General features: G+C 47.5%; 1 protein-coding gene and 1 pseudogene across 2 annotated transcripts; one reads left to right on the top strand and one right to left on the bottom strand.

Moving 5' to 3' along the window:
- Nucleotides 1-420: 420 nt before the first annotated feature.
- LOC18035893 (DNA-directed RNA polymerase III subunit RPC7) lies at nt 421-8,435 on the bottom strand. Of its 2 annotated transcripts, none has more exons than XM_024180939.1 (9): nt 8,011-8,435; nt 3,109-3,205; nt 2,776-2,896; nt 2,386-2,511; nt 2,224-2,274; nt 1,963-2,009; nt 1,634-1,750; nt 781-835; nt 421-689 (listed from the first exon to the last, which is right to left on the bottom strand). In XM_024180939.1, exons 2-9 carry the CDS (start codon nt 3,199-3,201, stop codon nt 673-675), a joined length of 627 nt encoding a protein of 208 aa, XP_024036707.1. In that variant the 5' UTR covers nt 3,202-3,205; nt 8,011-8,435; the 3' UTR covers nt 421-672. The 2 variants fall into 2 exon arrangements, with proteins under 2 accessions (XP_024036707.1, XP_006426855.1); XM_006426792.2 differs by lacking the exon at nt 8,011-8,435 and adding an exon at nt 3,317-3,526.
- LOC112096870 lies at nt 8,052-26,253 on the top strand (annotated as a pseudogene).
- The last annotated feature ends 28 nt before the right edge of the window (nt 26,254-26,281 follow it).

Here is a 26,281-nt window from a genome sequence, read left to right as displayed (position 1 = left end):
GCGTGGATGTGTGATGTTAATCTCAGCCGTACGTTGTAACATGATTGAATAAGTGACGTTCACGTTCGGCCTTCGTTTAAGGGAAAGGAAACAGAACACGTGGTGTGGGAATTTTGCTTCAATTTAGTCATATTGAGAAATTATTCCCCACTTTGATCCTAACATGCCAAATGAATCGGGTCACCCCAGGCAGTAATTGACTTGATCAGATTTTCATTCAAGCCCGCCCAACTCAAGAGTTGATAATTTGGGCTGAGCCCATATTACCAACAAGCTCGACGGGTAACAATAATATTATGTTCTTTGACATTAACAAATGAAAGAGAAAAAAAAAAAAAATCGCCTAAGCAAATATCAAATGCATTAACAAAGACGAAATACAAACTGATTAACTTCCACAGCCAGAGAAGACACAAACTGTTAACATGTAAAGCCAAATTGCCAACATTACAATTTGCTTGATGGTAACTATTATAGAATGACTGGTACATGATCTTTTTAGTCGAAGCATAAAATTTTGACAAACATTGCTTGTGGTTAAAATTTACAAAGCAGCCGTTAGCCAAATCAACTCGTTACTCCAAATTGGAAAACGAGAGAATATTTCAATCTGCAGAAGTAGAACTTGTTCCAAGCAACAAGAGCAAGACATAGTGTAACTGTTTGCCGCAACTAGTATGTAGCTTCATCTGCAAACATCCAGAAAACTCATTACTATTCAGGGATGCAAGAAAGTAGATGAATGCAACATCAAAATGGCATTGCAAAGAAAGTGCATACCATCATTGCCGTCATCCATGTTAAAATCGTCTTCGTCATCATCAAAATCAATGTTCTGCAATAATGTATAAAGCATCAGTAACTATTTCTTTATATCAATCTTTTCCTGTTTTATTTAATAGTTGTTTTATAAGAAAAACTTCACACACGCATTCAGAAAGTCATGTATGGTCAAAGGGCAGATACACGGGCCTACAGAAAGCACCTTGTTCAAGCATAATTCAAAAAAAGGAATACTGGCCGCCATAAATGACAGCCATTAGCAGATTTATCATCAAAATAAAATCAAATAAATGACAAACAAGCAAGAAGAGTGAAAATAAGTTGCTTTTATCACAAAACAAGCTTCAATAGACTTGAAATGTATCTGTTTTTGTACATATTTATTCTATGCTCTCTGATAAGAAATCCCAGAGCCAGTTGGGACAGATGCCTGGCACATGATATCTTGACCAACAAGTGAGATGCTCTCCATAGAATAACCATCCAACAATGTACCATTCTTCTCAAAGGCAAAAAAGACGTAAAATTATTTGTCAAAGACACTAAGACCCTTTCTGGCCAAAAATGCACCTCAACAATACAGCAAATGCAAACTTCATTCTTCACGCTGTTACTATTAAATAAAGGAGAGAAAGGGAAGGAAAGGAAACGAAAGGAGAAAGGAGAAAGGAGAAAGATGCATCCGGAAAATCAGCAGGCTTGTCTACAACCTGATTTGCCCCCATCACGTGGCTTTCTCGTCCAAATTTAACATAGTGGTATTTGGACACATTTATGGCAGTAACAATATAGAATGACACTAAGGTGAGAATCCCTATAAATAAATAACAGTATGGCATTTGAGTGAAACCTGATTGTAATCTCCATCATCACTAAATTCTTCTTCAGCTTCTCCAGCTGCCTCACCATCATCTTCATCTTCATCTTCGCCTTCTTTCTTTTCCTTTTCATCTTTATCCTCTTGGCCCTTTAGATAAAGAAAGAATCACCAATATGGTGTTAGAATAAAGACCAAATAGCCTATCACAGAAAAACTGAGGATACCAAACAAGGAAATATAAATTTTTCCAGAAGGTGTTTTTCTGAAAAGTGTTGCAGCAGAAACATAAGACCTCATCACATCAGCAAAATAGTTACCACATTAAACAAGCAGAAAAGTTATCAATGCTATAAATTTACCTGAAACTTCTGTTCAAGCTTTTCAAAGAGATCCAACTTCCTCATCCCTATCATTTAAACAATCGAATTGGTTAACTGAACCTTTGAAAGCAAAATATTGTAAGAGAGAGTTGATAACAAACAAAGCATAAATAGTTTTAATTCAGAGGTTCATTTAGGATATATTTGGGATTGAGGTGCTAAGGCTTTTAACCAGCCGCTGTTGTAGATATCAACTATAGTTGAGAAAGAAAAGTGATTAAAGCTTGTATTTAAGAAAACCTGCATCTGCATTCCATCGCACTCTTTTTGGATTTCGCTGTTCCCTTGAATCTGAAAGTTTATTTCACCATCAGATGAGTCTGAAGCCTTAATTATGACATGTATTCTCACAAACACATAAACACCACTACCAAATTTCAATGAGTTGTCTAGTTTGTTTACCTTTAACCAGTTCTGCAGGAAAGTTGCTAGAATGGAGTTGTAGAAATTGATTAATAGATCCACGATTTGATGAAACTTTCGGCTTATTCCAGTCAGAATATCTTTCAATGTCCACGCTTTGGCTATCTGACACCAAATTCATGAAGAAGCCAAAACTGCCACAGCTGAAATAACTATTGAATACAACAAACAAGATATCCTAAAAACAACCGCTGATTCACATTCTGGCATATTAATATCATTGCAAGTTAAAATGAGCCTAATTCATGAACCATGCTTTAAATATTGAATTTCCACCTATCCTTCTCTTTCTGCCTCTTGCTAGTTTCCACTAACAACCTAATACATAATACATAAAACATTAAAGTAGTTGAAGCAGTTGATGCTCACTCTTTTCAACATTCTCTTCGAGAAAGTATGGAGAGGACTTCCAATAATTTAGTAACCTTGAATTCCAGAGAATTAAGTTCCTTTCAATCGGCACATTTTTGTGGTCAGGCAATTCAATCTCCTACATTAAAAAAATAAAAGCTTTCAGATAAGTTTTTTTTCAAATGAAAGTAAAAGAGCCTAGTTTTAGCTTTAGCATTTAAACACTAAGAAACTGATGCATTCAATTATTTTTCCCTAAATAAACAAATTTTGGCCTCATTTAAAAAGTCTAAAACTCTAAACAGCTAAGGATGCTAAAGGAACAAGAAATAAAGAAAATTTATTACTTACAGGGAAAAGTTCAAAAGGTTCTTGTTTGGCGAAGCCAAAGCCACCGCCGCCTCCATAGCCACCTCGTCCACGTCCACGCCCTCTATACGCCATTTATCTACAAAAACATAAACAATAAAAGACAAATAAAATTACGGAAGAAGCAATAAATTAAATGATTAACAATTTTTTTTTTAAATGAATATGAAGAAGGGTTTAGAGGTTTAACTGGGCAGAACAGAAAGAGGAAAGAACGAGAACGATTCAGTGCTCAGCAGTTGTAGTGAACTAGTGATGGATGTAATCATGTTAAGGTTGATGTAGTAATAACATTTGGGTCCCTAAGGGCTTGTAAAACTACAACAATAGATACAGTGTTCCAATCGTTTTCCAGGGGTCCCTGGCGGAGTGACAGGTCATCTAAAGTCTAAACATGAAATCGATGACATGTCATCTTCTTCAAAATATTAACACGACATATGGGAGAGAAATTTTGAAAAACAAACCGTCTTTTAAATCTAGGGTTGGCAAAATGCGGGCTTGGGTTAGGCTTTTTAAGTCCAGATCCAAGCCCATGGAAACAAATCCTAGCCCTCTAAAAGTGCATCCGGGCCTGGGCTTCCATTATTTTTTTTCTAAATAAATTTTTAATAAAGCTAAATTAAAAGAATTTAATTTCAAGATAAGCAACTTGTTTTTGAAATGGCTTAAAATTATTAAAACGGTGAATAAAACACTCGGCCAAAGTCAAAAGAATGGAATAAGGGCATATGCATTAGGAAGAAAATTAATCAAAAACATTTGGAAATAAATAATGAACCGAAGCACCAATTGCACCATCATGAATGATTTCATATCTATAAGGGGTGTTCAGAATCCGATCCGATCCGTTCAATCCGTCTGATCCGTAAAAATCCGATCCGTATAAATCCGATCCGTGGATTGGTGGATTGGATTGGATTGAAATTTTAAAAATCCACAGTCGGTGGATTGGATATGGATTTACTTCTGTGAATCCGCAAAAATCCGTGAATTCGCAAAAAAATATATTTATTTATTTATTTTAAAAAATATTATAAATATAATATTACATAATTATATAAACACTATAATTTAATTTAGTCATTATTTAATAAAATTATAAAACAAAAAATATTAAATTAATAATTAAAAAAATTAAAGTAAAGTAAAGTTATTAAGTAAAGTAACATAACAATCATTATCTAATAAAAAAAATAAAAAATATGAAATCGGTCAAAAATTATTGAAATAAAGTCAAAAGTTAAAGCTTTTGTCAAAAAAAAAAAAAATAACAATGACATAAAGTAGATAACGCCAAAAGCAACTAGCATTAGCAATTTAGCATAACCCAAAATCGCAAATCAGTGGTCACTCTGCAAACGAAAAAAAAACCCTAAGCTGCTTCCTGCTTCCTTGCCATCACAGTCACATGCACAATATCGACGAGTATTATTAAATCTTATCACGGTGTGTCTATCTCATTCTTCAGGTACAGTACTCGTAAATATTCTCCTAATTTATTATTTTGATTTTATCTTCGATAACATTTATTCTGATTTTTTTTAATTATTATTATGTATCTTCTTTTTTATCAATGGTGACTTGAGATAATGATTTTGATATTCTTTTATTAATAATAAGGTTGTTGGGGATTGAGGAAGAGAATTATTTGTTGATTATATGTCCTAATTCGGTTGCTTTTGCTTTTTATTCTGTGGTAAAATTGAATCTGTTAATTTCTTGTTTGATGGGCTATTTTTTTTAAAAATGAAGATTAAAGAATTGTTGTTGGGGGTGTTTGAATCATGTTGCTTCTGTGGATCTAACAATCATATTACTTTTTCTGGATGTAACACGCGAATTTCATGATTTTTCTTTTTGGTGGTGTAGATGACTTCTCAATTTGATAAAGGAAAACGCGTAGCTGTAGATTCAACCCCCCCCCAAGTTCTAAATCATCCAGTAATGCTGAAGGTACGCCCAATAAATCCACTACTTCAGAAGCTTGGGAGCATTTTATCCAATTAAGTTCTGATCCACTGCATCCTAGATCCAAATGTCGATATTGTGGAAAAGAATATAAATGTGGTTTTCATAAAGGAACATCTAATTTATTGGGTCATATAAGAGAGAGATGTCTAAAATATCCCGGTCGAGCTCGAGTGGACAAAAAAAAAAAAACTTTGTCTTACCAACCAGTGAAAATTGGAGAGCCATGTAGCCTTGTATCAACGACATATAATGTTGAGGCTTGTAGGGAAGCAATTGCTAAGTTTGTTATAAAAGATGAGATGTCATTTAGAGTTGTAGAGGGTGAAGGGTTTAGGGAAATGTTGGGAGTTTTTGAAAATAGATTTAAAGTACCATCTCGCACTACTATTGCTCGTGATATTTTGCAACTTTACAAAAAAACAAAGAAAGATTTGACTGATTTTTTTGTTAGTAGTCATCAAAGAGTTTGCCTCACTACAGACACATGGACTTCAGCTCAAAATCTTTGTTATATGTGTCTTACAGCTCACTTTATTGATGATAATTGGACATTGCACAAAAAAATATTGAATTTTTGTCAAGTTACTGACCATAAAGGTGAAACAATTGATAGGCAAATTGAAACATGCCTATTAGATTGGGGTATTGAGAGAGTTTTTACAGTAACGGTTGATAATGCTTCTTCTAATGATGGTGTTGTCTTTTATTTGTCAAAAGTTGTGAACAATTGGAATAGTGCAATTTTAGGGGGTCAAAATATGCATTTGAGGTGTAGTGCACATATATTAAATCTCATTGTTGCAGAAGGGTTAAAAGAGTATCATCAGTCGATTTCTAAAATTCGCAATGTTGTAAGATTTATTAGATCTTCGCCTTCTAGGACACAAAAGTTTAAGGCATATGCAGAGCGAGAGAAAATTTCTTCAAATAAGTTGTTGTGTTTAGATGTCGTAACTAGATGGAATTCCACTTTTTTCATGTTAGAGGCTGCTGAAAAGTATGAAAAAGTATTTGATCGGTTAGAGCTTCATGATGCACAATACATACGTGAGTTTTGTTTGAGCGAGCCAAAAACGTGTCCTTCGTCAATTGATTGGGAATATGCTCGTTATTTCATTAAATTCTTGAAGGTTTTTCATGATGCCACTTTGACATTTTCGGGTTCTTTATATGTGACCTCCAATAATTTTTTGCGCCAATTATGTTTGATTCATACACAATTGCAAGCTTGGAGGGATAGTAAGGATTTATTTTTGAAGATAATGGCTGAAAATATGAAAAAGAAGTATGATAAGTATTGGGGAAATTATGAAACAATCAACCCTTACTTGTTTGTTTCTATTTTGCTTGAGCCTCGACATAAAGAACGGTTTTTGAGATATTGTTTTGTAGTGTTGTTTGGTGAATTTAAAGCTAATGAGTTGGTTGTTAACGTGCGGAATAATTTACATAGTTTATATGAGGAATACAAATTGCTTTATGGTGATGATGTGGAAGTAATGGATGCTGTCAATGATGAAAAAGATTTAGAGGTTGATACTGAGGTTGATGCTAGGCAAATGTTTGATTTGGGTTATATGAGGATTTTAAAAGACAACATTTTTGTAGAGTGCAAAACAGAAGTGGATCTTTACTTGTTAGAATCATGTGAGAACCCAGAAAATGAGAGTTTTAATGTTTTAGATTGGTGGAAGATTAATTCTTCCAAATATCCAATTTTGTCTTATGTTGCTCGAGATATTTTGGCCATGCCTGTTTCTACTGTGGCATCTGAGTCAGCATTTAGCACTGGTGGGCGTGTTCTTGATCCACATCGGTGCTCACTATCTACAAGGACGGTGGAGGCATTAATTTGCACACAAAATTGGCTACGTTCAACTCCGATAAATTTTGATGAAGCAATAGATGAGATTGAACATATTGAGACAGGTAAAATGTAACAATTTACCTTTAATTTTATTTTTTGATTATTATTTGACTTTATGTTGTTATTCTATTTTAAAAATTGACATTTTTCTTATCTTATACATATAGAGATTTTGGGAGCTGACAAGAACATATTTGATGAAGCTTGATGGCATTTGATGTGATATAAGGGTAAATATTTATTAATTTATTTAATAATTTTTTATTTGTTATTTATATCAATTATGTTTATTTTGTTTAGGCTAAAATACGAAACACAAATTGGAGGTGGAAGTTTTTCCTTTTGGTGTGTTTTATTTTGAGTCTTTCAATGTATTATTGTGGCTTTATTTGAGCAATTAATTTTGATATTATATTAATATATTATTGTAATTTTATTTGAACAATTAATTTTGGTATGTTATGTTTTAAAACTTTAAACGTATTATTATAGTTTTATTTAAACAATTAATCACAATGTGTTATATTTTGAAATTTTGAATGTATTATTAAAACAAACAATTAATTTGTTTAAATTTTATTTAATTTTAAATTTAATTGGTAGTAAAATTATTTTATATTAGATTTTTTTTAATTTCATTAGTTTATAGATTGAAGAGAACTAAAATTTTTAATTCGCAAATCAATTCGTAAAATGATGGATTTGGATATGGATTGAGTCAAATCCGCATCCGATTCGCAGATGTATGGATTGGATATGGATTGAATTTTATCAATCCTTGGATTGGATTGGATTGAAAAATTATAATCCGCAAAATCATGGATCGGATATGGATTGATGTCCAATCCGTAAAATCCGATCTGCGAACACCCTTATCTATAACAAAGAAGTTTTTCGAATGCCGTTGATAGTAGAGGGTTTGAACTTTAAAATCCTAATATCATATAAAGATAATAATTAATCATAGAATAAAAATCTTAAAATTTTAAAATTTCTCAGAATTTCAGAATAACCTCAACAATTAAAAAAAAATCATAGATTACTTAAGGTGGAGTTGGTGATGGTTTGATGCTGGTTTGGGTCAATGGGTTCAAGTGGCTCAGCTGGGTTCGATGCTGCTGTGTCGCGTGAGTTCGAGTGGCTGCTGCTGGCTTCGCTGCTGCCGCATCACACGAGTTCCAGTGGCTGGTGCGCTGGCAGTCGCTGCTACATCGCGTGGGTGCAGGTGCAGGTTGCTGGTGCTGCGTTTGCTTCGCTGCTGCTGCTTTTTGCGTTCCACGGCTGCAGCATGTTGTTTCGTGTAGCTCTGGTTTAGCTCGCTGGTGGTGTAGATGAATGGGTTCAATTTTCAATTGGCGATAAATGGGTTCAATTGGTTTAGCTCGCTGGTCGTGCAGATGAATGGGTTCATCTTTCAATTTCAAGCGGTGATGGCTGCTTGGGTTCCACCATTGGGTGTCGGCTGGTAGGGATGGCAAAACATCGGCTCGGGCTCGGGCTTGGCCAAACCCGACCCGACCCGATCAATAAAGAACTAAAGTTTGACCCTAAAAAAGTCCTATCTATTTATAGTTAAGGTCGGGTCGGGCCCAACCCGAATCGGGCCAACATCGAGTCGGGCCAACATCGAGTCAGGCTTAACTAAACCATTTTCCAAATGCTGAAATGCAGCTGCAACTTGCATTTCTAGATTGCTTAAGCTTGCATTTCCATAACCCAACATAAAAAAAAAAGTCTTATACAATAATACAAATAAAAACTCATAATTCAATTCCACAACCAAACTTTTTTTTTTTAAAAAAAGAACTACTCCAACACTTGCGGGCCACTTTCATCTTCATCCACAAATTCCTCTCCATTAAAAATTTCACTTTTGAGAATTTTACCTATAAAAAAAAAAGAAAATGAGAAAATAATTCAATTTTATAAAATTATTACTAAACCAATTATTTTGTACATTATTTATATTCATACCTTTGGAGTTTGCCCATAGCCAATGTTGAGTGCACATAAGCGCTTCCAATGTCATATGATGAAGTCTACTCCGATGTGGAGTCAAGACTCTACCTCCAGTGCTATATGCCGATTCAGAGGCAACGGTTGTCATGGGAATGGCTAAGATATCCTTGGCCATTTGAGCCAAAATAGGGTATTTGCCTTGGTTCACTTTCCAAGGCAAGAGGAATGTCATCATTTGTATCCTCTTTGCCAACATGAGAATTCTCAAGTGAATTTGACATAATGACCTAAATTAAATGTGTAACAAGTTGCAATTAAAATATAATATTTATGGTAACTACATAATCATTGTGAATATAACAAGTTTTATTGGCCATTGTGTGTGTGTGTGTGTTTGAATGTCTAGATAAATAAATTAAATTGAGCTGTATATGAAATTTATTATATTTATAACAATTGACTAGTTCACATGATGCAGTAAGAAAATTTTTGCAAACTAGTTAAAATTTTGGCTGAAGACGTCTTTGAATCTTCAAGAAACAAAGGGGTAAGGGCATGTAAAAGTACCATGACTTTGAAGTAAAAATGTAGCAACAAGCCCCAAGTAAAAGAAAAGAAAATTCGTGAGTACAAAGAAATCAATCCCTAAGCTGGTATAGCATCCATTGGACTACTCTTTTTAATCGTTAATTAATATATAGTTACTGATCTATAACAAATTCTTCCCATCACCACAAAAATAAAATAAAAATTCAATCTAGCGAAATGCATCTAATGACAAAAATTCATGTAATTACAACTTAAAAAGCAGTGAATTGGATTATAATTACAATTTATAATTACAACTTAAAAAGTTCAACAGGACCGATCGAGGCTGCAGGCTGCTGGTTTTATGGGTAATTACAGAACAAATTTGTCGGAAATAATTACAGAACAAATTGCCAATTCATGAATTCAACTCACTCACCTAGCGGCGTCACGGATGGTCACAATGGCGGGTCACGATGGAGAGAAACGCGACAGTGAGACGCGACAGTGAGACGCGACGGCGAGACGCAACGGCGAGACAACACAACGGCGAGACGCGGCTGATTGGCTGGCGTGCGTCGACAGTCACAATGCTGTTGGCTGATTCGGCGGCGGGCTGGGTGGCTGGCTTAGTGGCTTAGGGTTTTTGAGAATTTGAGAGCTGTGTCGTGCGTGTGTTGTGTGATTGTGTCTTGTGTGATGCAGCTGTTTGTGATGTGAGCATGCAGCGTGTGTGATGTGTGTATTTTTTTTTTTTTTTGTAAATAGGGTCGGGTCGGGTCGGGTTGGTTTTAAGCCCGACCCTGACCCTAAATTTGTTCGGGCCTTAAAATTGTGGCCCGAACCTGACCCGAAACCCAAAAATTCAGGCCAAAGCCCTAATAATTAGGGTCGGGTTAATCGGGCTAAATTTAGGGCCGGGCTAAATTGCCAAGCCTATCGGTTGGTGCTTTTAAATTTTAGGGATTGTTGTATGACTTCTGAAAGACTGAAATTTGACATTTTCTTTTCTTTTGTTTTTTTATTTTTTAATTTGATATTAATTAATTAATTATTTTTTACCCACCCTTTATATATATTTTTGATATGATTTACCCACCCTATTTAAACAGCAAGACATTTGGCATTTGGAGTCGCAGACGACAAACCGTGTATGGGTTTATAGGACATCTGACCAGCGTACAATGTTAACACTGGTAAATTCAGTACCCATGACAATGGATTACTCAGTTCTGTTACATCGCATGCTTGATGTCTAAGAGTAAAGACCTTGCCTGGACGATGGAGTTATTTGTAATCGTCCATTGCCATTAATTTTTGACAATTTTCCAACCTTAAAATCATGCAGATGTATGTTCTTATACACTCAATTAGGTGCGGGCAAAATTGCTTTAAGATAAATGCAATCGACTTTCGGATTAATCGGGTTTGGAAAAAACATCATCGGAACTCGACACGAACTTATAATTCGCGGATAAAAAATTTAATAGTAATATACCATGAAAAAATAATCGCGTTTAGATGAATGCGGTGGTCAGTGGAGCAAGCGACAGTAGCTGTCGAGCTGCAGCAGATTGCGTCGGCATGTCGCGGACTCCTGATGGCTTGGCTTAACGCGGTTGTGCTGTCTGTGATTTCTGGCTAATGTGTGTGTTGCAGTGCCGTCTGCGTTTGGCGTCCCACCATCTGCGATCTCTGTGTGCGTTTGCCTGTTTGGTGAGTGCTGCGCATGAGTGAGTCACGATGGACTAGGTTTAGATTGGGTGTGTGTGTGTGGTGTGAGTGTTGTGCTGTGTCGTGTGAGTGTGACTCCTTTGATCGTTGGATTTAATTTTTTTTTATGTCAGCCAAACCCGATAGGATTTAACTTGATCCGATTATAATTTGTCCAGGATGCATAAAATATCATCCGATTGAATTGAATAAGTAATTCAATCCGATCCAAACCTGAGTTTATTTACATCGGATCGAATTAAGTTGGGTCAAATTATTTGCCAGACCAAGGAAACTTACAAAAAAGGATATAAATATAATTACTTAGAGAGTGTCAAGGTAGTTTTGTGGGGGTTCTGAGCTAAGACAGACCTATACACAGAAAATAGTAATTAGAGGTGACAATTGATGGTGGCCGACAACGACACTCCAACGGTCACAATAGGTGAAGGTTGGAGAAGTTGATGGGTTTAAAAAACAAAATTAAATTGTGAAAATAAGAGAAGAACAAACATATATCAAACCATTTTATCAATGGAAAATAAAAGTGAATAAAAATAGAAAAAAAGTAAGATATTTTGTTTGTGATGATGGATATTTTATTGGGTATAAAGAAGAAATAAGGTAATTAAAGAAATAAGGATAATATAGGAATTTGAAAGAGTGTTCCAAGTAAAAACTAATATTTTAAAATTATTAATTGAGTGCATAGAGTAAATAAGTATTCATAGAAGATTTTAAAAAGTAAATGCCCCTTGCAAAGTCTCGCCCCATTCCGAGTCCGGCGGACGAACTTCGCCCGCGTCCCCCACCAAGGCTATAGCCCACTCGTTTTTTGGCCATTTTCCGCTGGGGGCTTTTGGTACCTCGACCTTCGAGCGCTTATTTTTGGGCGCGGCTGTGCCCGAGATTCCCCGCGGCCACACCGAGGCCCCTCGCAATGTCTCGTCCCATTCCGAGTCGGGCGGACGAACTTCGCCCGCGCCCCCCACCTAGGCAATAACCCACCCTTTTTTTGGCCATTTTCCGCCGGGAGCTTTTGGCAGCCCGACCTTCGGGCACTTATTGTTGTACGCGGCTGTGCCCGAGACTCCCCGCAAACTTCGGGCACTTATTGTTTCCGGCGGACAAACTTCGCCCGCGCCCCCCACCAAGGGTACAGCCCACCCGTTTTTTGGCCATTTTCCGCTAGGGGCTTTTGGCACCCCGGCCGTCGGTCACTTATTTTTGGGCGTGGCTGTGTCCGGGACTCCCCGCGGGCATACCGTGGCCCCTCGCAATGGCTCGCCCCATTTCGAGTCCGGCGGAAGAACTTCGCCTGCGCCCCCCACCAAGGCTATAGCCCACCCGTTTTTTGGCCATTTTCCACTGGGGACTTTTGGCGCCCCGACCTTTGGTCGCTTATTTTTGGGCGCGGCTGTGCCCGGGATTCCCGTGGGCACACCGAGGCCCCTCGTAATGTCTCGTCCCATTCTGATTCGGGCGGACGAACTTCGCCCGCGCCCCCCACCTAGGCAATAGCCCACCTTTTTTTTTTGGCCATTTTCCGCTGGGGGCTTTTGGCACCCCGACCTTCCGGCGTTTATTGTTGTACGCGGCTGTGCCTGAGACTCCCCGTGGGCACACTGAAGCACCTCGCAAAGTCTCACCCCATTCCGAGTGCGGCGGACGAACTTCGCCCCGCCCTCCACCAAGGCTATAGCCCACCCGTTTTTTGGCCATTTTCCGCTAGGGGCTTTTGGCACCCCGACCTTCGAGCTCTTATTTTTGGACGCGGCTGTGCTCGCGGCCTAATTTTGGCACACGGAGGCCCCTCGCAAAGTCTCGCCCCATTCCGAGTTCGGCGGATGAACTTCACGAGCCCTACCCCCCAAGGACATAGCCCACCCGTTTTTGTGGCCTTTTTCCACTGGGGGATTTTGGCGCCCCAACCTTCGGGTGCTTATTTTTGGACGCTGCTGTGCCCGCGGCCTATTTTTGGCACACGGAGGCCCCTTGCAAAGTCTCGCCCCATTCCGAGTCCGGCGGACGAACTTCGCGAGCCCCACCCCCCAAGGCCATAGCCCACCCGTTTTTGTGGCCTTTTTCTGCTGGGGGTTTTGGCGGCCCGACCTACGGGCACTTATTTTTTAGCGCGGCTTTGCCCGTGGCCTATTTTTGGCACACGGAGGCCCCTCACAAAGTCTCGTCCCATTCCGAGTCCGGCGATCGAACTTCGCGAGCCTCACCCCCCAAGGCCATACCCCACCCGTTTTTGTGGCCTTTTTCCGCTTGGGGGTTTTGGCGCCCCAACCTTCGGGCCCTTATTTTTGGGCATGCCTTTGCCTGTGGACTATTTTTGGTACACGGAGGCCCCTCGTAAAGTCTCGCCCCATTCTGAGTCTGGCGGACGAACTTCGCGAGCCCTACCCCCCAAGGCCATAGCCCACCCTTTTTTGTGGCCTTTTTCCACTGGGGGGTTTTGACGCCCCGACCTTCGGACGCTTATTTTGGGCGTGGCTGTGACCACGGCCTATTTTTGGCACACGGAGGTCCCTCGCAAAGTCTCGCCCCAATCCGAGTCCGGCAGACGAACTTCGCGAGCCCAACCCCCCAAGGCCATAGCCCGCCCGTTTTTGTGGCCTTTTTCCACTGGGGGGTTTTGGCGCCACGACCTTCGGGTGCTTATTTTTGGGTACTGCTGTGTCCGTGGCCTATTTTTGGCACACAGAGGCCCCTCGCAAAGTCTCGCCCCATTCTGAGTCCGGCGGACGAATTTTGCGAGCCCCACCCCCAAGGCCATAGCCCACCCATTTTTGTGGCCTTTTTCTGCTGGGGGGTTTTGGCGCCACGACCTACGGGCGCTTATTTTTGGGTGCGGCTGTGCCCGCGGCCTATTTTTTGCACACGGAGGCCCCTCGCAAAGTCTCGCCCCATTCCGAGTCTGGCGGACGAACTTCGCGAGCCCCACCCCCTAAGGCCATAGCCCACCCGTTTTTGTGGCCTTTTTCCGCTGGGGGGTTTTGGCGCACCGACCTTCGGGTGCTTATTTTTGGGAGCTGCTGTGCCCGCGGCCTATTTTTGGCACACGGAGGCCCCTCGCAAAGTCACGCCTCATTCTGAGTCCGGCGGACGAACTTCGCGAGCCCCACCCCCCAAGGCCATAGCCCCCCCGTTTTTGTGGCCTTTTTCCGCTGGGGGGTTTTGGCGTTCCGACCTATGGGCGCTTATTTTTTGGGCGCGGCTGTGTCCGCGGTCTATTTTTGGTACACGGAGGCCCCTCGCAAAGTCTCGCCCCATTCAGAGTCCGGCGGACGAACTTCGCGAGCCCCGACCTTCGGGTGCTTGTTTTTGGGCCCGGCTGTGCCAGCGACATATTGTTTCCACATGGAGGCCCCTCGCAAAGTCTTGCCCCATTTCGAGTCCGGCGGACGAAATTCGCGAGCCCCACCCCCCAAGGCCATAGCCCACCCGATTTTGTGGCCCTTTTCCGCTGGGGGGTTTTGGCGCCCCGACCTTCGGGCGCTTATTTTTGGGCGCCTGTGCCTTTGGCCTATTTTTGGCACATGGAGGCCCCTCGCAAAGTTTCGCCCCATTCCGAGTCCGGCGGACGAACTTCGCGAGCCCCACCCCCCAAGGCCATAGCCCACCAGTTTTTGTGGCCTTTTTCCACTGGGGGGTTTTGGCAAGGTCGCGGCTTTACCCACGGCCTATTTTTGGCGCACGGTGGCCCTCGCAAAGTCTCGCCCCATTCCGAGTCTAGCTGATGAACTTTGCGAGCCCCACCCCCAAAGGCAATAGCCCACCCGTTTTTGTGGCCATTTTCCGCTGGGGGGTTTTGGTGCCCCGACCTACGGGCGCTTATTTTTGAGCGCGGCATTGCCCGTGGCCTAGTTTTGGCACATAGAGGCCCCTCGCAAAGCCTCGCCCCATTCCGAGTCCGGCGGACGAACTTCGCGAGCCCCACCCCCGAAGGCCATACCCCACCCGTTTTTGTTGCCTTTTTCCGCTGGGGGGTTTTGGCGTCCCGACCTATGGGCGCTTATTTTTGGGCGCGGCTGTGCTTGCGGCCTATTTTTGGCACACAGAGGCCCCTCGCAAAGTCTCACCTCATTCCGAGTCCGACGGACGAACTTCGTGAGCCCCACCCCCCAAGGACATAGCCCACCCGTTTTTGTGGCCTTTTTCCGCTGGGGGTTTTGGCACCCCGACCTTCGGGTGCTTATTTTTGGGTGCTGCTGTGCCCGCGGCCTATTTTTGGCACCCGGAGGCCCCTCGCACAGTCTCGCCCCATTCTGAGTCCGGCAGACGATCTTTGCAAGCCCCACCCCCCAAGGCCATACCCCACCCGTTTTTGTGGTCTTTTTCCGCTGGGGGGTTTTGGTGGCCCGACCTATGGGCGCTTATGTTTTAGCGCGGCTTTGCCGGTGGTCTATTTTTGGCACATGGAGGTCCCTCACAAAGTATCGCCCCATTCCGAGTCCGGCGAACGAACTTCGCGAGCCTCACCCCACAAGGCCATACCCCACCCGTTTTTGTGGCCTTTTTCCGCTGGGGGGTTTTGGCGCCCCAACCTTCGGGCGCTTATTTTTGGGCGTGCCTTTGCCCACGGACTATTTTTGGTACACGGAGGCCCCTCGCAAAGTCTCGCCCCATTCTGAGTCTGGTGGACGAACTTCGCGAGTCCCACCCCCCAAGGCCATAGCCCACCCGTTATTGTGGCCTTTTTCCGCTGGGGGGTTTTGACGCCCCGACCTTCGGGCGCTTATTTTGGGCGTGGCTGTGACCGCGGCCTATTTTTGGCACACAGAGGTCCCTCGCAAAGTCTCGTCCCATTCCGAGTCCGGCGGACGAACTTCGCGAGTCCCACCCCCCAAGGACATAGCCCACCCGTTTTTGTCGCATTTTTCTGCCGTGGGGTTTTGGCGCCCTGACCTTCGGGCTCTTATTTTTGGGCGTGGATGTGCCCACGGCCTATTTTTGGTACACGGAGGCCCCCCGCAAAGTCTCACCCCATTACGAGTCCGGCGGACGAACTTTGCGAGCGCCACCCCCCAAGGCCATAGCCCACCAGTTTTTGTGGCCTTTTTCCGCTGGGGGGTTTGGGCGCCCCGACCTACAGGCGCTTTTTTTTTGGGCGCGGCTGTGCCTTCGGCCTATTTTTGGCACACGGAGGCCCCTCGCAAAGTCTCACCCCATTCCGAGTCCGGCGGACGAACTTCGTGAGCCCCACCCCCCAAGGCCATTGGCCACCCGTTTTTTGGCAATTTTTCCGCTGGGGGGTTTTAGCACCCCGACCTTCGGGCACTTATTTTGGGTCGTAGTTTTTCCCGTGACCTCCCGCGGGCATACGGATGCCCCTCGCAAAGTGTCGCCCAATTCCGAGTGCGGCGGACGAACTTCGCCAGCGCCCCATACCAAGGCTATAGGCCACCCGTTTTTTTGCCATTTTTCCGCTAGGGGGTTTTTGCACCCCGACCTTCAGGCGCTTATTTTTTAGTGCGGCTGTGCCCGCAACCTCCCACTAGCACACAGAGGCCTCTCGCAAAGTCTCACTGCATTCCAAGTCCGGCGGACGAACTTCGCCCGCACCCCTCACCAAGGCTATAGCCCACCCGTTTTTTGGCCATTTTTCCGAAGGGGATTTTGGTATCCCAACCTTCCGGCGCTTATTTTTGGGCACGGCGGTGCTCGCAACCTCCCGCAGGCACACGGAGGCCCCTCGCAAAGTCTCACCCCATTCCGAGTGCGGCGGACGAACTTCGCCCACGCCCCCCACCAAGGCTATAGGCCACCCGTTTTTTGGCAATTTTTCCGTTGGGGGGTTTTGGCAACCCGACCTTCGGGCTCTTATTTTGGGTCGTGGTTTTGCCCGTCACCTCCCACAGGCACACAGAAGCCCCTCGCAAAGTCTCGCCCAATTCCGAGTCCGGCGGACGAACTTCGCCAGCGCCCCATACCAAGGCTATAGGCCACCCGTTTTTTGGCCAATTTTCCACTGGGGAGTTTTGGCACCCCGACCTTCGGGCGCTTATTTTTTAGCATGGCTGTACCCAAAACCACCCACTGGCTCATGGATGCCTCTCGCAAAGTCTCGCCCCATTCCGAGTCCGGCGGACAAACTTCACCCGTGCCCCCCACCAAGGCTATAGGCCACCCGTTTTTTGGACATTTTTCCACTGGGAGGGTTTGGCACCCTGACCTTTGGGCACTTATTTTTGGGCGCGGTTGTGCCCATGATCTCCCACGGGCAGACGGAGTCCCCTCACAAAGTCTCGCCCCATTTTGAGTCCGGCGGACAAACTTCGCCCGCGCCCCCCACCAAGGCTATAGGCCACCTGTTTTTTTGGCCATTTTTCCGCTGGGGGGTTTTGTCACCCCGGCCTTTGGGCGCTTATTTTTGGGCGCGGCTGTGCCCGTGGGCATACAGAGGCCCCTCGCAAAGTCTCGCTCCATTCCGAGTCCGGCGAATGAACTTCGCCCGCGCCCCCCACCAAGGCTATAGCCCACCCGTTTCTTGGCCATTTTCCCGCTGGGGGGTTTTAGCACCCCGACTTTCGGGAGCTTATTTTGGGGCGCGGCTATGCCTGCGACCTTCCACGGGCACACAGAGGCCCCTTGCAAAGTCTCGCCCCATTCTGTGTCCGGCGGATGAACTTCGCTCGCACCCCCCACCAAGGCTATAGCCCACCCATTTTTTGGTCATTTTTCCGCTGGGGGGTTTTGGCACCCCGTCCTTCGGGCGCGGCTGTGCCTGTGACCTCCTGCGGGCATACGGAGGCCCCTCGTAAATCTCGCCCTATTTCGAGTCCGGCAGACGAACTTCGCTCGCTCCCCCCACCAAGGCTATAGCCCACCCGTTTTTTGGTCATTTTTCCGCTGGGGGGATTTGGCACCCCGACCTTCGTGCGCTTATTTTTGGGCGCGGCTGTTCCCATGATCTCCTGGGGGCATACGGAGGCCCCTCGAAAAGTCTCGCCCCATTCAGAGTCCGGCGGACGAACTTCGCCCGCGTCCGTCACCAAGGCTATAGGCCACCCGTTTTTTGGCAATTTTTCCGCTGGGGGGTTTTAGCACCCCGACCTTTGAGCGCTTATTTTGGGGTGTGGTTTTGCCCACGACCTCCAGCGGGCAAACGGAGGCCCCTCGCAAAGTCTTGCCCCATTCCGAGTCCGGCGGACGAACTTCGCCCACGCTCCCCCACCAAGGCTATAGGCCACCCGTTTTTTGGCCTTTTTTCCGCTGGGGGGTTTTGGCATCCCGACCTTCAGGCACTTATTTTTGGGCGCGGCTGTCCCCAAGACCTCCCGCGGGCACACTGAGACGCCTCGCAAAGTCTCGGCCCATTCAGAGTCCGGCGGATGAACCTTGCCCACACTCGCCACCAAGGCTATGGGCCACCCGTTTTTTGGCAATTTTTCCGCCGGGGAGTTTTGGTACCCCGACTTTCGGATGCTTATTTTTGGGTACGGTTGTGCCCGTGACCTCCCGCGGGCAAACGGAGGCCGTCGCAAAGTCCCGCCCCATTCTGAGTCCCGCGGATGAACCTCACCCCCGCCCCCCACCAAGGCTATAGGCCACCCGTTTTTTTGGCCATTTTTCCGCCGGGGATTTTGGCACCCCGACCTTCCGGCCCTTATTTTTGGGCGCGGTGGTGCTCGCAACCTCCCACGGGGACACGGGGGCCCCTCGCAAAGTCTCGCCCCATTTCGAGTCCGGCGGATGAACTTCGCCCGCACCCACCACCAAGGCTATAGGCCACCTGTTTTTTGGCAATTTTTCCACTGGGGGGTTTTGGCACCCCGACCTTCGGGCGCTTATTTTAGGGTGTGGTTTTGCTCGCGACCTCCCGCGGGCACACGGAGGCCCCTTGCAAAGTCTCGCCCCATTCCGAGTCCGGCGGACGAACATCACCCGCGCCCCCCACCAAGGCTTTAGGCCACCCGGTTTTTGGCCATTTTTCCACTGGGGGGTTTTGGCCCCCCGACCTTCGGGCACTTATTTTTGGGCGCGTCTGTGCCTGCGGCCTCCCGCGAGCACATGGAGGCCCCTCGCAAAGTCTCGTCCCATTCTGAGTCCGGTAGACGAACTTCGCCCACGCCCTTTGGGGGATTATTTTTGGGCGCGGCTGTGTCCGTGACCTCCCGCTGGCACACTGAGGGCCCTCGCAAAGTCTCGCCCGATTTTGAGTCCGGCGGACGAACTTCGCCCTTGCCCCCCACCAAGTCTATAGCCCACCCGTTTTTTGGCCACTTTTCCACTGGGGTGTTTTCGAACCCCGACCTTTGGGCACTTATTTTTGGATGCGGCTGTGCCCGCGACCTCCCGCGGACACATGGAGGCCCCTCGCAAAGTCTAGGCCCATTCCGAGTCCAGCGGATGAACTTCGCCCGCGCCCCCCACCAAGGCTATAGCCCACCCGTTTTTTTGGCCATTTTTCCGCTGTGGGGGTTTGGGCACCCCAACCTTCGGGCTCTTATTTTTTGGCACTGCTACGCCCGTGACCTCCCCCGGGCACACGGAGGCCCCTCACAAAGGCTTGCCCCATTCCGAGTCCGGCGGACGAACTTCGCTCGCGCCCCCCACCAAGGCTATAGTCCACCCGTTTTTTGGTCATTTTTCCGCTGAGGAGTTTTGGCACCCCAACCTTCGGGCGCTTATTTTTGTGCGTGGCTATGCCCGCGACCTCCCGTGGGCATACAGAGGCCCCTTACAAAGTCTCGCCCCATTCTGAGTCCAGCGAATGAACTTCGCCTGCACCCCCCACCAAGGCTATAGCCCACCCGTTTTTTGGCCATTTTCTCGCTGGGGGGTTTTAGCACCCCGACCTTCGGGCGCTTATTTTGGGATGCGGTTGTGCTCGTGACCTCCCGCGGGCACATGGAGGCCCCTCGCAAAGTCTCGCCCCATTCCGAGTCCGGCGGACGAACTTCACCCGCGCCCCCCACCAAGGCTATAGCCCACCCGTTTTTTGGCCATTTTTCCACTGGGGGGTTTTGGTACCTCGACCATCAGGCATTAATTTTTTGGGTGTGGCTGTGCCTACGACCACCCGCGGGTACACGGAGGCCCCTCGCAAAGTCTCACCCCATTCCGAGTCCGACGGACGAACTTCCCCCGGTCCCCCCACCAAGGCTATAGCCCACCCGTTTTTTGGCTATTTTTCCGCTGGGGGGTTTTGGTACCCCATGACCTCCCGCAGGCACAAGGAGGTCCCTCACAAAGTCTCACCCAATTCCGAGTCCGGCGGACGAACTTCGCCCGCGCCCCCCACCAAGGTTGTAGCCCACCCATTCTTTTGGCCTTTTTTCCACCGGGGGCTTTTTGCGGCCCGACCTTCGGGTGGTTATTTTTGGGCGCGGCTGTGCCCGGGACACCCCGCGGGCACATCGAGGCCCCTCACAAACCCTCGCCCCATTCCGAGTCCAGCGGATGAACTTCGACCGCGCCCCCACCAAGGCTTTAGACCACCCGTTCTTTTGGCCTTTTTTCCACTAGGGGCTTTTTGCTCTCCGACCTTCGGGCGGTTATTTTTGGGTACGGCTGTGACCAGGGCACCCCGCATGCACACTGAGGCCCCTCGTAAAGCCTCAAACATTTCCGAGTCCGGCAGACGAACTTCGACCAAAAATAACCCACACCAAGGCTATAGCCAACCCGTTGTTCTGGCCTTTTTCCGCTGGGGGCTTTTGGCGCCCCAACCTTTGGGTAGTTATTTTTGGGCGCGGCTGTGCCTAGGACACCCCGCGGGCACACCGAGGCCCCTCGCAAAGCCTCGCCCCATTCCGAGTCCGGTGGAAGAGCTTCGACCAAAAATAGCCCCCCACCAAGGCTATAGCCCACCTGTCTTTTCGGCCTTTTTCCGCTGCGGGCTCTTGGCGCCCCGACCTACGGGCGGTTATTATTGGGCGCGGCTGTGCCCGAGACACCCCGCGGGCACACAGAGGCCCCTCGCAAACCCTCGTCCCATTCCGAGTCCGGCGGACGAACTTCGACCGCGCCCCCCACCAAGGTTATAGCCCAACCATTTTTTTGTCTTTTTCCGCTGGCGGCTTTTGGCGCCCCAACCATCGGGCGGTTAATGTTTGGTGTGGCTGTGCCCGAAAAACCCTGCGGGCACTCCAAGGCCCCTCGCAAAGCCACGCCCCATTCCGAGTACGGCGGACGAACTTCGCCCTTGCCCCGCACCAAGGCTATAGCCCACCCGTTTTTTTCACCTTTTTTCACTGGGGGCTTTTGGCGCCCCGACCTTTGGGCAGTTATTTTTGGACGCGGCTGTGCTCAGGACACCCCGCGAACACACCGAGGCCCCTCAGAAAACCTCGCCCCATTCCGAGTCCGGCGTACGAACTTCGACCAAAAATATCCCCCGCCAAGGCTATAGCCCACCCATTTTTTTGGCCTTTTCCCGCTAGGGGCTTTTGACGCCCCGACCTTCGGTTTGTTATTTGTGCACGCGGCTGTGCTTGGGACACCCCACGGGCACACTGCGGCCCCTCGTAAAGCCTCGCCCCATTCCAAGTCCGGCGGACGAACTTCGACCGCGCCCCCCACCAAGGCTTTTGGCGCCCCAACCATCGGGTGGTTATTTTTTGGCGTGGCTTTGCCCGGAAAACCCCACAGGCACTACAAAGCCCCTCGCAAAGCCACACCCCATTCTGAGTACGGCGGACGAACTTCGCCCTCGCCCCGCACCAAGGCTATAGCCCACCCATTTTTTTTGCCTTTTTTCGCTGGGGGCTTTTGGCGCCCCGACCTTCGGGCGGTTATTTTTGGACGCGGCTGTGCTCAAGACACCCCGCGAGCACACCGAGGCCCCTCAGAAAACCTCACCCCATTCCGAGTCCGGCGTACGAACTTCGACCAAAAATATCCCCTGCCAAGGCTATAGACCACCCATTTTTTTGGCCTTTTCCCGCTAGGGGCTTTTGACGCCCCGACCTTCGGTTGGTTATTTGTGCGCGCGGCTGTGCCTGGGACACCCCACGGGCACACTGCGGCCCCTCGTAAAGCCTCGCCCCATTCCAAGTCCGGCGGACGAACTTCGACCGCCCCCCCCCACCAAGGCTTTTGGCGCCCCAACCATCGGGCGGTTATTTTTTGGCGTGGCTGTGCCCGAAAAACCCCGAGGGCACTCCAAGGCCCCTCGCAAAGCCACGCCCCATTCCGAGTACGGCGGACGAACTTCGCCCTCGCCCCCCACCAAGTCTATAGCCCACCCGTTTTTTTGGCCTTTCTCCGCTATGGGCTTATGGTGTCCTGACCTTCGGGCAGTTATTTTTGGGCGCGGCTGTATCTGAGACACCCTGCGGGCACACCAAGGCCCATTGCAAAGCCTCGCCCCATTCCGAGTCCGGCGGACGAACTTCGACCAAAAACAGCCCCACACCAAGGCTATAGCGCACCCGTATTTTTGGCCTTTTTCTGCTGTGGGCTTTTGGCGTCCTGACCTTCGGGCGGTTATTTTTGTGCACAGCTGTGCCTGGGACACCCCACGGGCACACCGAGGCCCCCCCGCAAAGCCTTGCCTCATTTCGAGTCCGGCGGACGAACTTCGACCAAATATTGCCCCCCACCAAGGCTATAGCCCACCCGTTTTTTTGCCTTTTTTCCCCTAGGGGCTTTTGTCGCCCTGACCTTGGGGCGGTTATTTTTGGGTGCGGCTGTGCCCAGGACACCCCGTGGGCACACTGAGGCCCCTCGCAAAGCCTCGACCCATTCCGAGCCCGGCGGACGAACTTCGACCGAAAATTGCCCCCCACCAAGGCTATAGTCCACCCGTTTTTTTAGCCTTTTTACGCTTGGGGCTTTTTGCGCCCCAACCTTCGGGCGGTTATTTTTAGGTGCAGCTGTACCCGGGACAACCCGCCGGCACACCAAGTCCTCTCGTAAAGGCTTGCCCCATTCCGAGTCCGGCGGACGAACTTCGACCAATAATAGCCCCCCACCAAGGCTATAGACTACCCATTTTTTTGTCCTTTTTCCGCTGGGAGCTTTTGGTGCCCCGGCCTTCGGCCATTTTTTTTGGGCGGGACACCCTGCGGACAGACCGAGGCCCCTCGCAAAGCTTCACCCCATTCCGAGGCCGGCGGACGAACTTGGCCCGCGCCACCCACCAATGCTATAGCGCACCCGTTTTTTTGGCCTTTTTCCGCTGGGGGCTTTTTGCGCTCTGACCTTCGGGCGGTTATTTTTGGGTGTGGTTGTGCCTGGGACACCCTGCGGGCACACCGAGGCCCCTCGCAAAGGCTTGCCCCATTCCGAGTCCAGCGGACAAACTTCGCCCGCGCCCCCCACCAAGGCTATAGCCCACCCGTTTTTTTGCCATTTTCCGCTGGGGGGTTTTGGCACCCCGACCTTCGGGCACTTATTTTTTGGCCCGGCTGTGCCCATGATTCTCTGTGGGCACTCGCCCTATTCCGAGTCGGCCAGACGAACTTCGCCCGCGCCCCCCACCAAGGCTGCAGTCTACCCGTTTTTTTGCCATTTTCCGCTGGGGGGTTTTGGCACCCCAACCTTTGGGAGCTTATTTTTGGGCGCGGCTGTGCCCGTGACTACCCGTGGGTACACCAAGGCCCCTCACAAAGTCTCGCCTCATTTCGAGTCTGGCGGACGAACTTCGCCCGCACCCCCCACCAAGGCTATAGCCCACCCGTTTTTTTGCCATTTTCCGCTGGGGGTTTTGGCACCCCGACCTTTGGGCGCTTATTTTTTGTCGCGTGGTTCCGCGACGCCCCGCGGTCACACTGAAGCCCCTTGTAAAGTCTCGCCTCATTCCGAGTCCGGCGAACGAACTCCGCCCGCGCCCCCCAACAAGGCTACAGCCCACCCGTTTTTTTGGCTTTTTTCCACCATGGGCTTTTTTCGCTCTGACCTTCGGGCGGTTATTTTTGGGCACGGCTGTGCCCGGGATGCCCCGCGGGCACACCGAGGCCCCTTGCAAAGCCTCGCCCCTTTCCGAGTCCGGCGGACAAACTTTGCCCGGGCCCCCCACCAAGTCTATAGCCTACCCGTTTTTTTGGCCTTTTTCCGCAGGGGGCTTTTGGCGCGCAGACCTTCGGCCCATTATTTTTGGGCGCGGCTGTGCCCGGGACACCCCGCGGGCTCACCGAGGCCCCTCGCAAAGCCTCCCCCCATTCTGAGTCTGGCGGACGTACTTCGACCAAAAATAGCCCCCCACCAAGGCCATAGCCCACCCATTTTTTTGGCCTTTTTCCTCTGGGGGCTTTTGGCGCCCCGACCTTCGGGCTGTTATTTTTTGGTGCGGCTGTGCCTGGGACAACCCACGGGCACACCGAGGCCCCTCGCAAAGCCTCGCCGTATTCCGAGTCGGGCCAACAAACTTCGACCAAAAATAGGCCCCCACCAAGGTTGTAGGCCACCCGTTTTTTTGGCCTTTTTCTGTTGGGGGGTTTTGGCAGCCCGACCTTCGATCGCTTATTTTTGGGCGCGGCTGTGTTCGTAACTCTCCGCGGGCGCACCGAGGCCCCTCGTAAAGTCTCGTCCCATTTCGAGTCCGGCGGACGAACATCGCCCGCTCCCCCACCAAGGCTATAGCCCACCCGTTTTTTATCCATTTTTCGCTGGGGGGTTTTGGCACCCCGACCTTCGGGCGCTTATTTTTGGGCACTGTTGTGCTCGGGACTCCCCGCGGGCACACCGAGGCCCCTCGCAAAGTCTCGCCCCATTCCGAGTCCGGCGGACGAACTTCGCCCGCGCCCCCCACCGAGGTTATAGCCCACCCGTTTTTTGGCCATAGCCGGATAATAATTTTTACTCGAACCGAAATCAGACCAAAAAGAATAATAATTGGAAAGGTGCCTCGAGATCTATACAAATTATTAACGCATATTAAAATATGTAATCATAGTGAGGATGATTACATACTGTGATAATTAATACTTCAACGTGAATAACATGTGCCAATGTGCATATTAGGAATCAGTTAATTAGAGGTTCTATAAATGTCTCTATATAAGTGCAAAATATAAGCCACTCATCCTTAACCCAACCAAAGGCTGAGTGGTCAGTGCTGTGAAGGCAGCAATTCTAACCCCTACAAAAGCATTGTGGGTCTAATTATTTTCTCAATTATATTATATAATTGAGTGGAGGCAATATTCTTCCTAACGAAATGTAAATGAATTTGAGTAGTGCTTCACAAGATTTATAAATTAGTCCCTACTTGTAAATATTAGTAGCAGTTTAATTCATCATGAGTTATAATCTAATTGTAACATCAGTGTAAAAAAAAAGTGTAAAATAGAAAAAAAGTTAGAAAAATAAATTTAAGTTTTGTCCACTCTTACCTGAAAAAAAAAAATTGTATTTGCTACAGCTAAATAGGCAATTTGGTTGAATTACAGGACGAATCAGTCTTTATAAAGGAATCATGTTGGCGGTATATTTCAAAGTATCAAACAAACATAACAAACATGAAAGTCTTTTCATTCTTGGTATCTCTAACTACAATTTTAGGAATATCCCAGGTCTCTGCATGCGGGCCTGCATATCCGCAATCTCATTTGACTGCTGCTTGGCGCCAGCGATGAGCTTGTTCCTGACTTCTCATGCCTGAGTTGGTTATTTGGTGTAGAAACAAATAACATTAGAGATTGGATATCTGTTCCAAAATTCTGTAAAGGTTACGTGGGGGATTACGTATTAGATCGCCATTTGGTCAAGACTCAAAAGCACTTACCGAGGAGGTTTTTCACCATGCTTAAAGCTGGCTGGAGATGGCAAGGACAAATGGATCTTTGACATAGATGAGACCTCGCTTTCTTTCCAATGCATCCTTTTATGCTCAGAATGGATTCAGGTATATATGCAATCATATGAATATAATATTGAAATAATATGGCAAGTAACATTATTAATTCATCAAAATCACAACTGATCAATTGAATGTGACTGCGGCCTTTGAATGGCAACTCAAAGGCGAAGCGCCAGCATTGCCAGAGAGTCTTAAGCTGTACAACAGATTATCGTCTATCGGGATGAAAATTGTTTTCTTGACGGGAAGAGATGAATTTTTGACAAATATCGCAGCAAGGAATCTGAAGAACGTGGGAGATCACTCTTGCGAGAAACTCATCCTTAGGTAATTTATTAAGCAAGCAACTAATAAACCTA

The sequence above is a fragment of the Citrus clementina genome, unplaced genomic scaffold, assembly GCF_000493195.1.
Source record: "Citrus clementina cultivar Clemenules unplaced genomic scaffold, Citrus_clementina_v1.0 scaffold_7, whole genome shotgun sequence".
NCBI classification, from domain to species: Eukaryota; Viridiplantae; Streptophyta; class Magnoliopsida; order Sapindales; family Rutaceae; genus Citrus; species Citrus x clementina.
Note: the sequence above shows the minus strand (reverse complement) of the source record. Positions and strands in the feature narration are given on the sequence as shown.

What these genes read in the sequence shown, in the direction of transcription:
- LOC18035893 (XM_024180939.1), bottom strand. Translation starts at nt 3,201, where the DNA reads ATGGCGTATAGAGGGCGTGGACGTGGACGAGGTGGCTATGGAGGCGGC. An exon ending in AACCTTTTGAACTTTTCCCT is followed by an intron (nt 2,897 to 3,108) that starts GTAAGTAATAAA and finishes TTTTTAATGTAG; the next exon opens with GAGATTGAATTGCCTGACCA. An exon ending in GCGATGGAATGCAGATGCAG is followed by an intron (nt 2,010 to 2,223) that starts GTTTTCTTAAAT and finishes TTTAAATGATAG; the next exon opens with GGATGAGGAAGTTGGATCTC.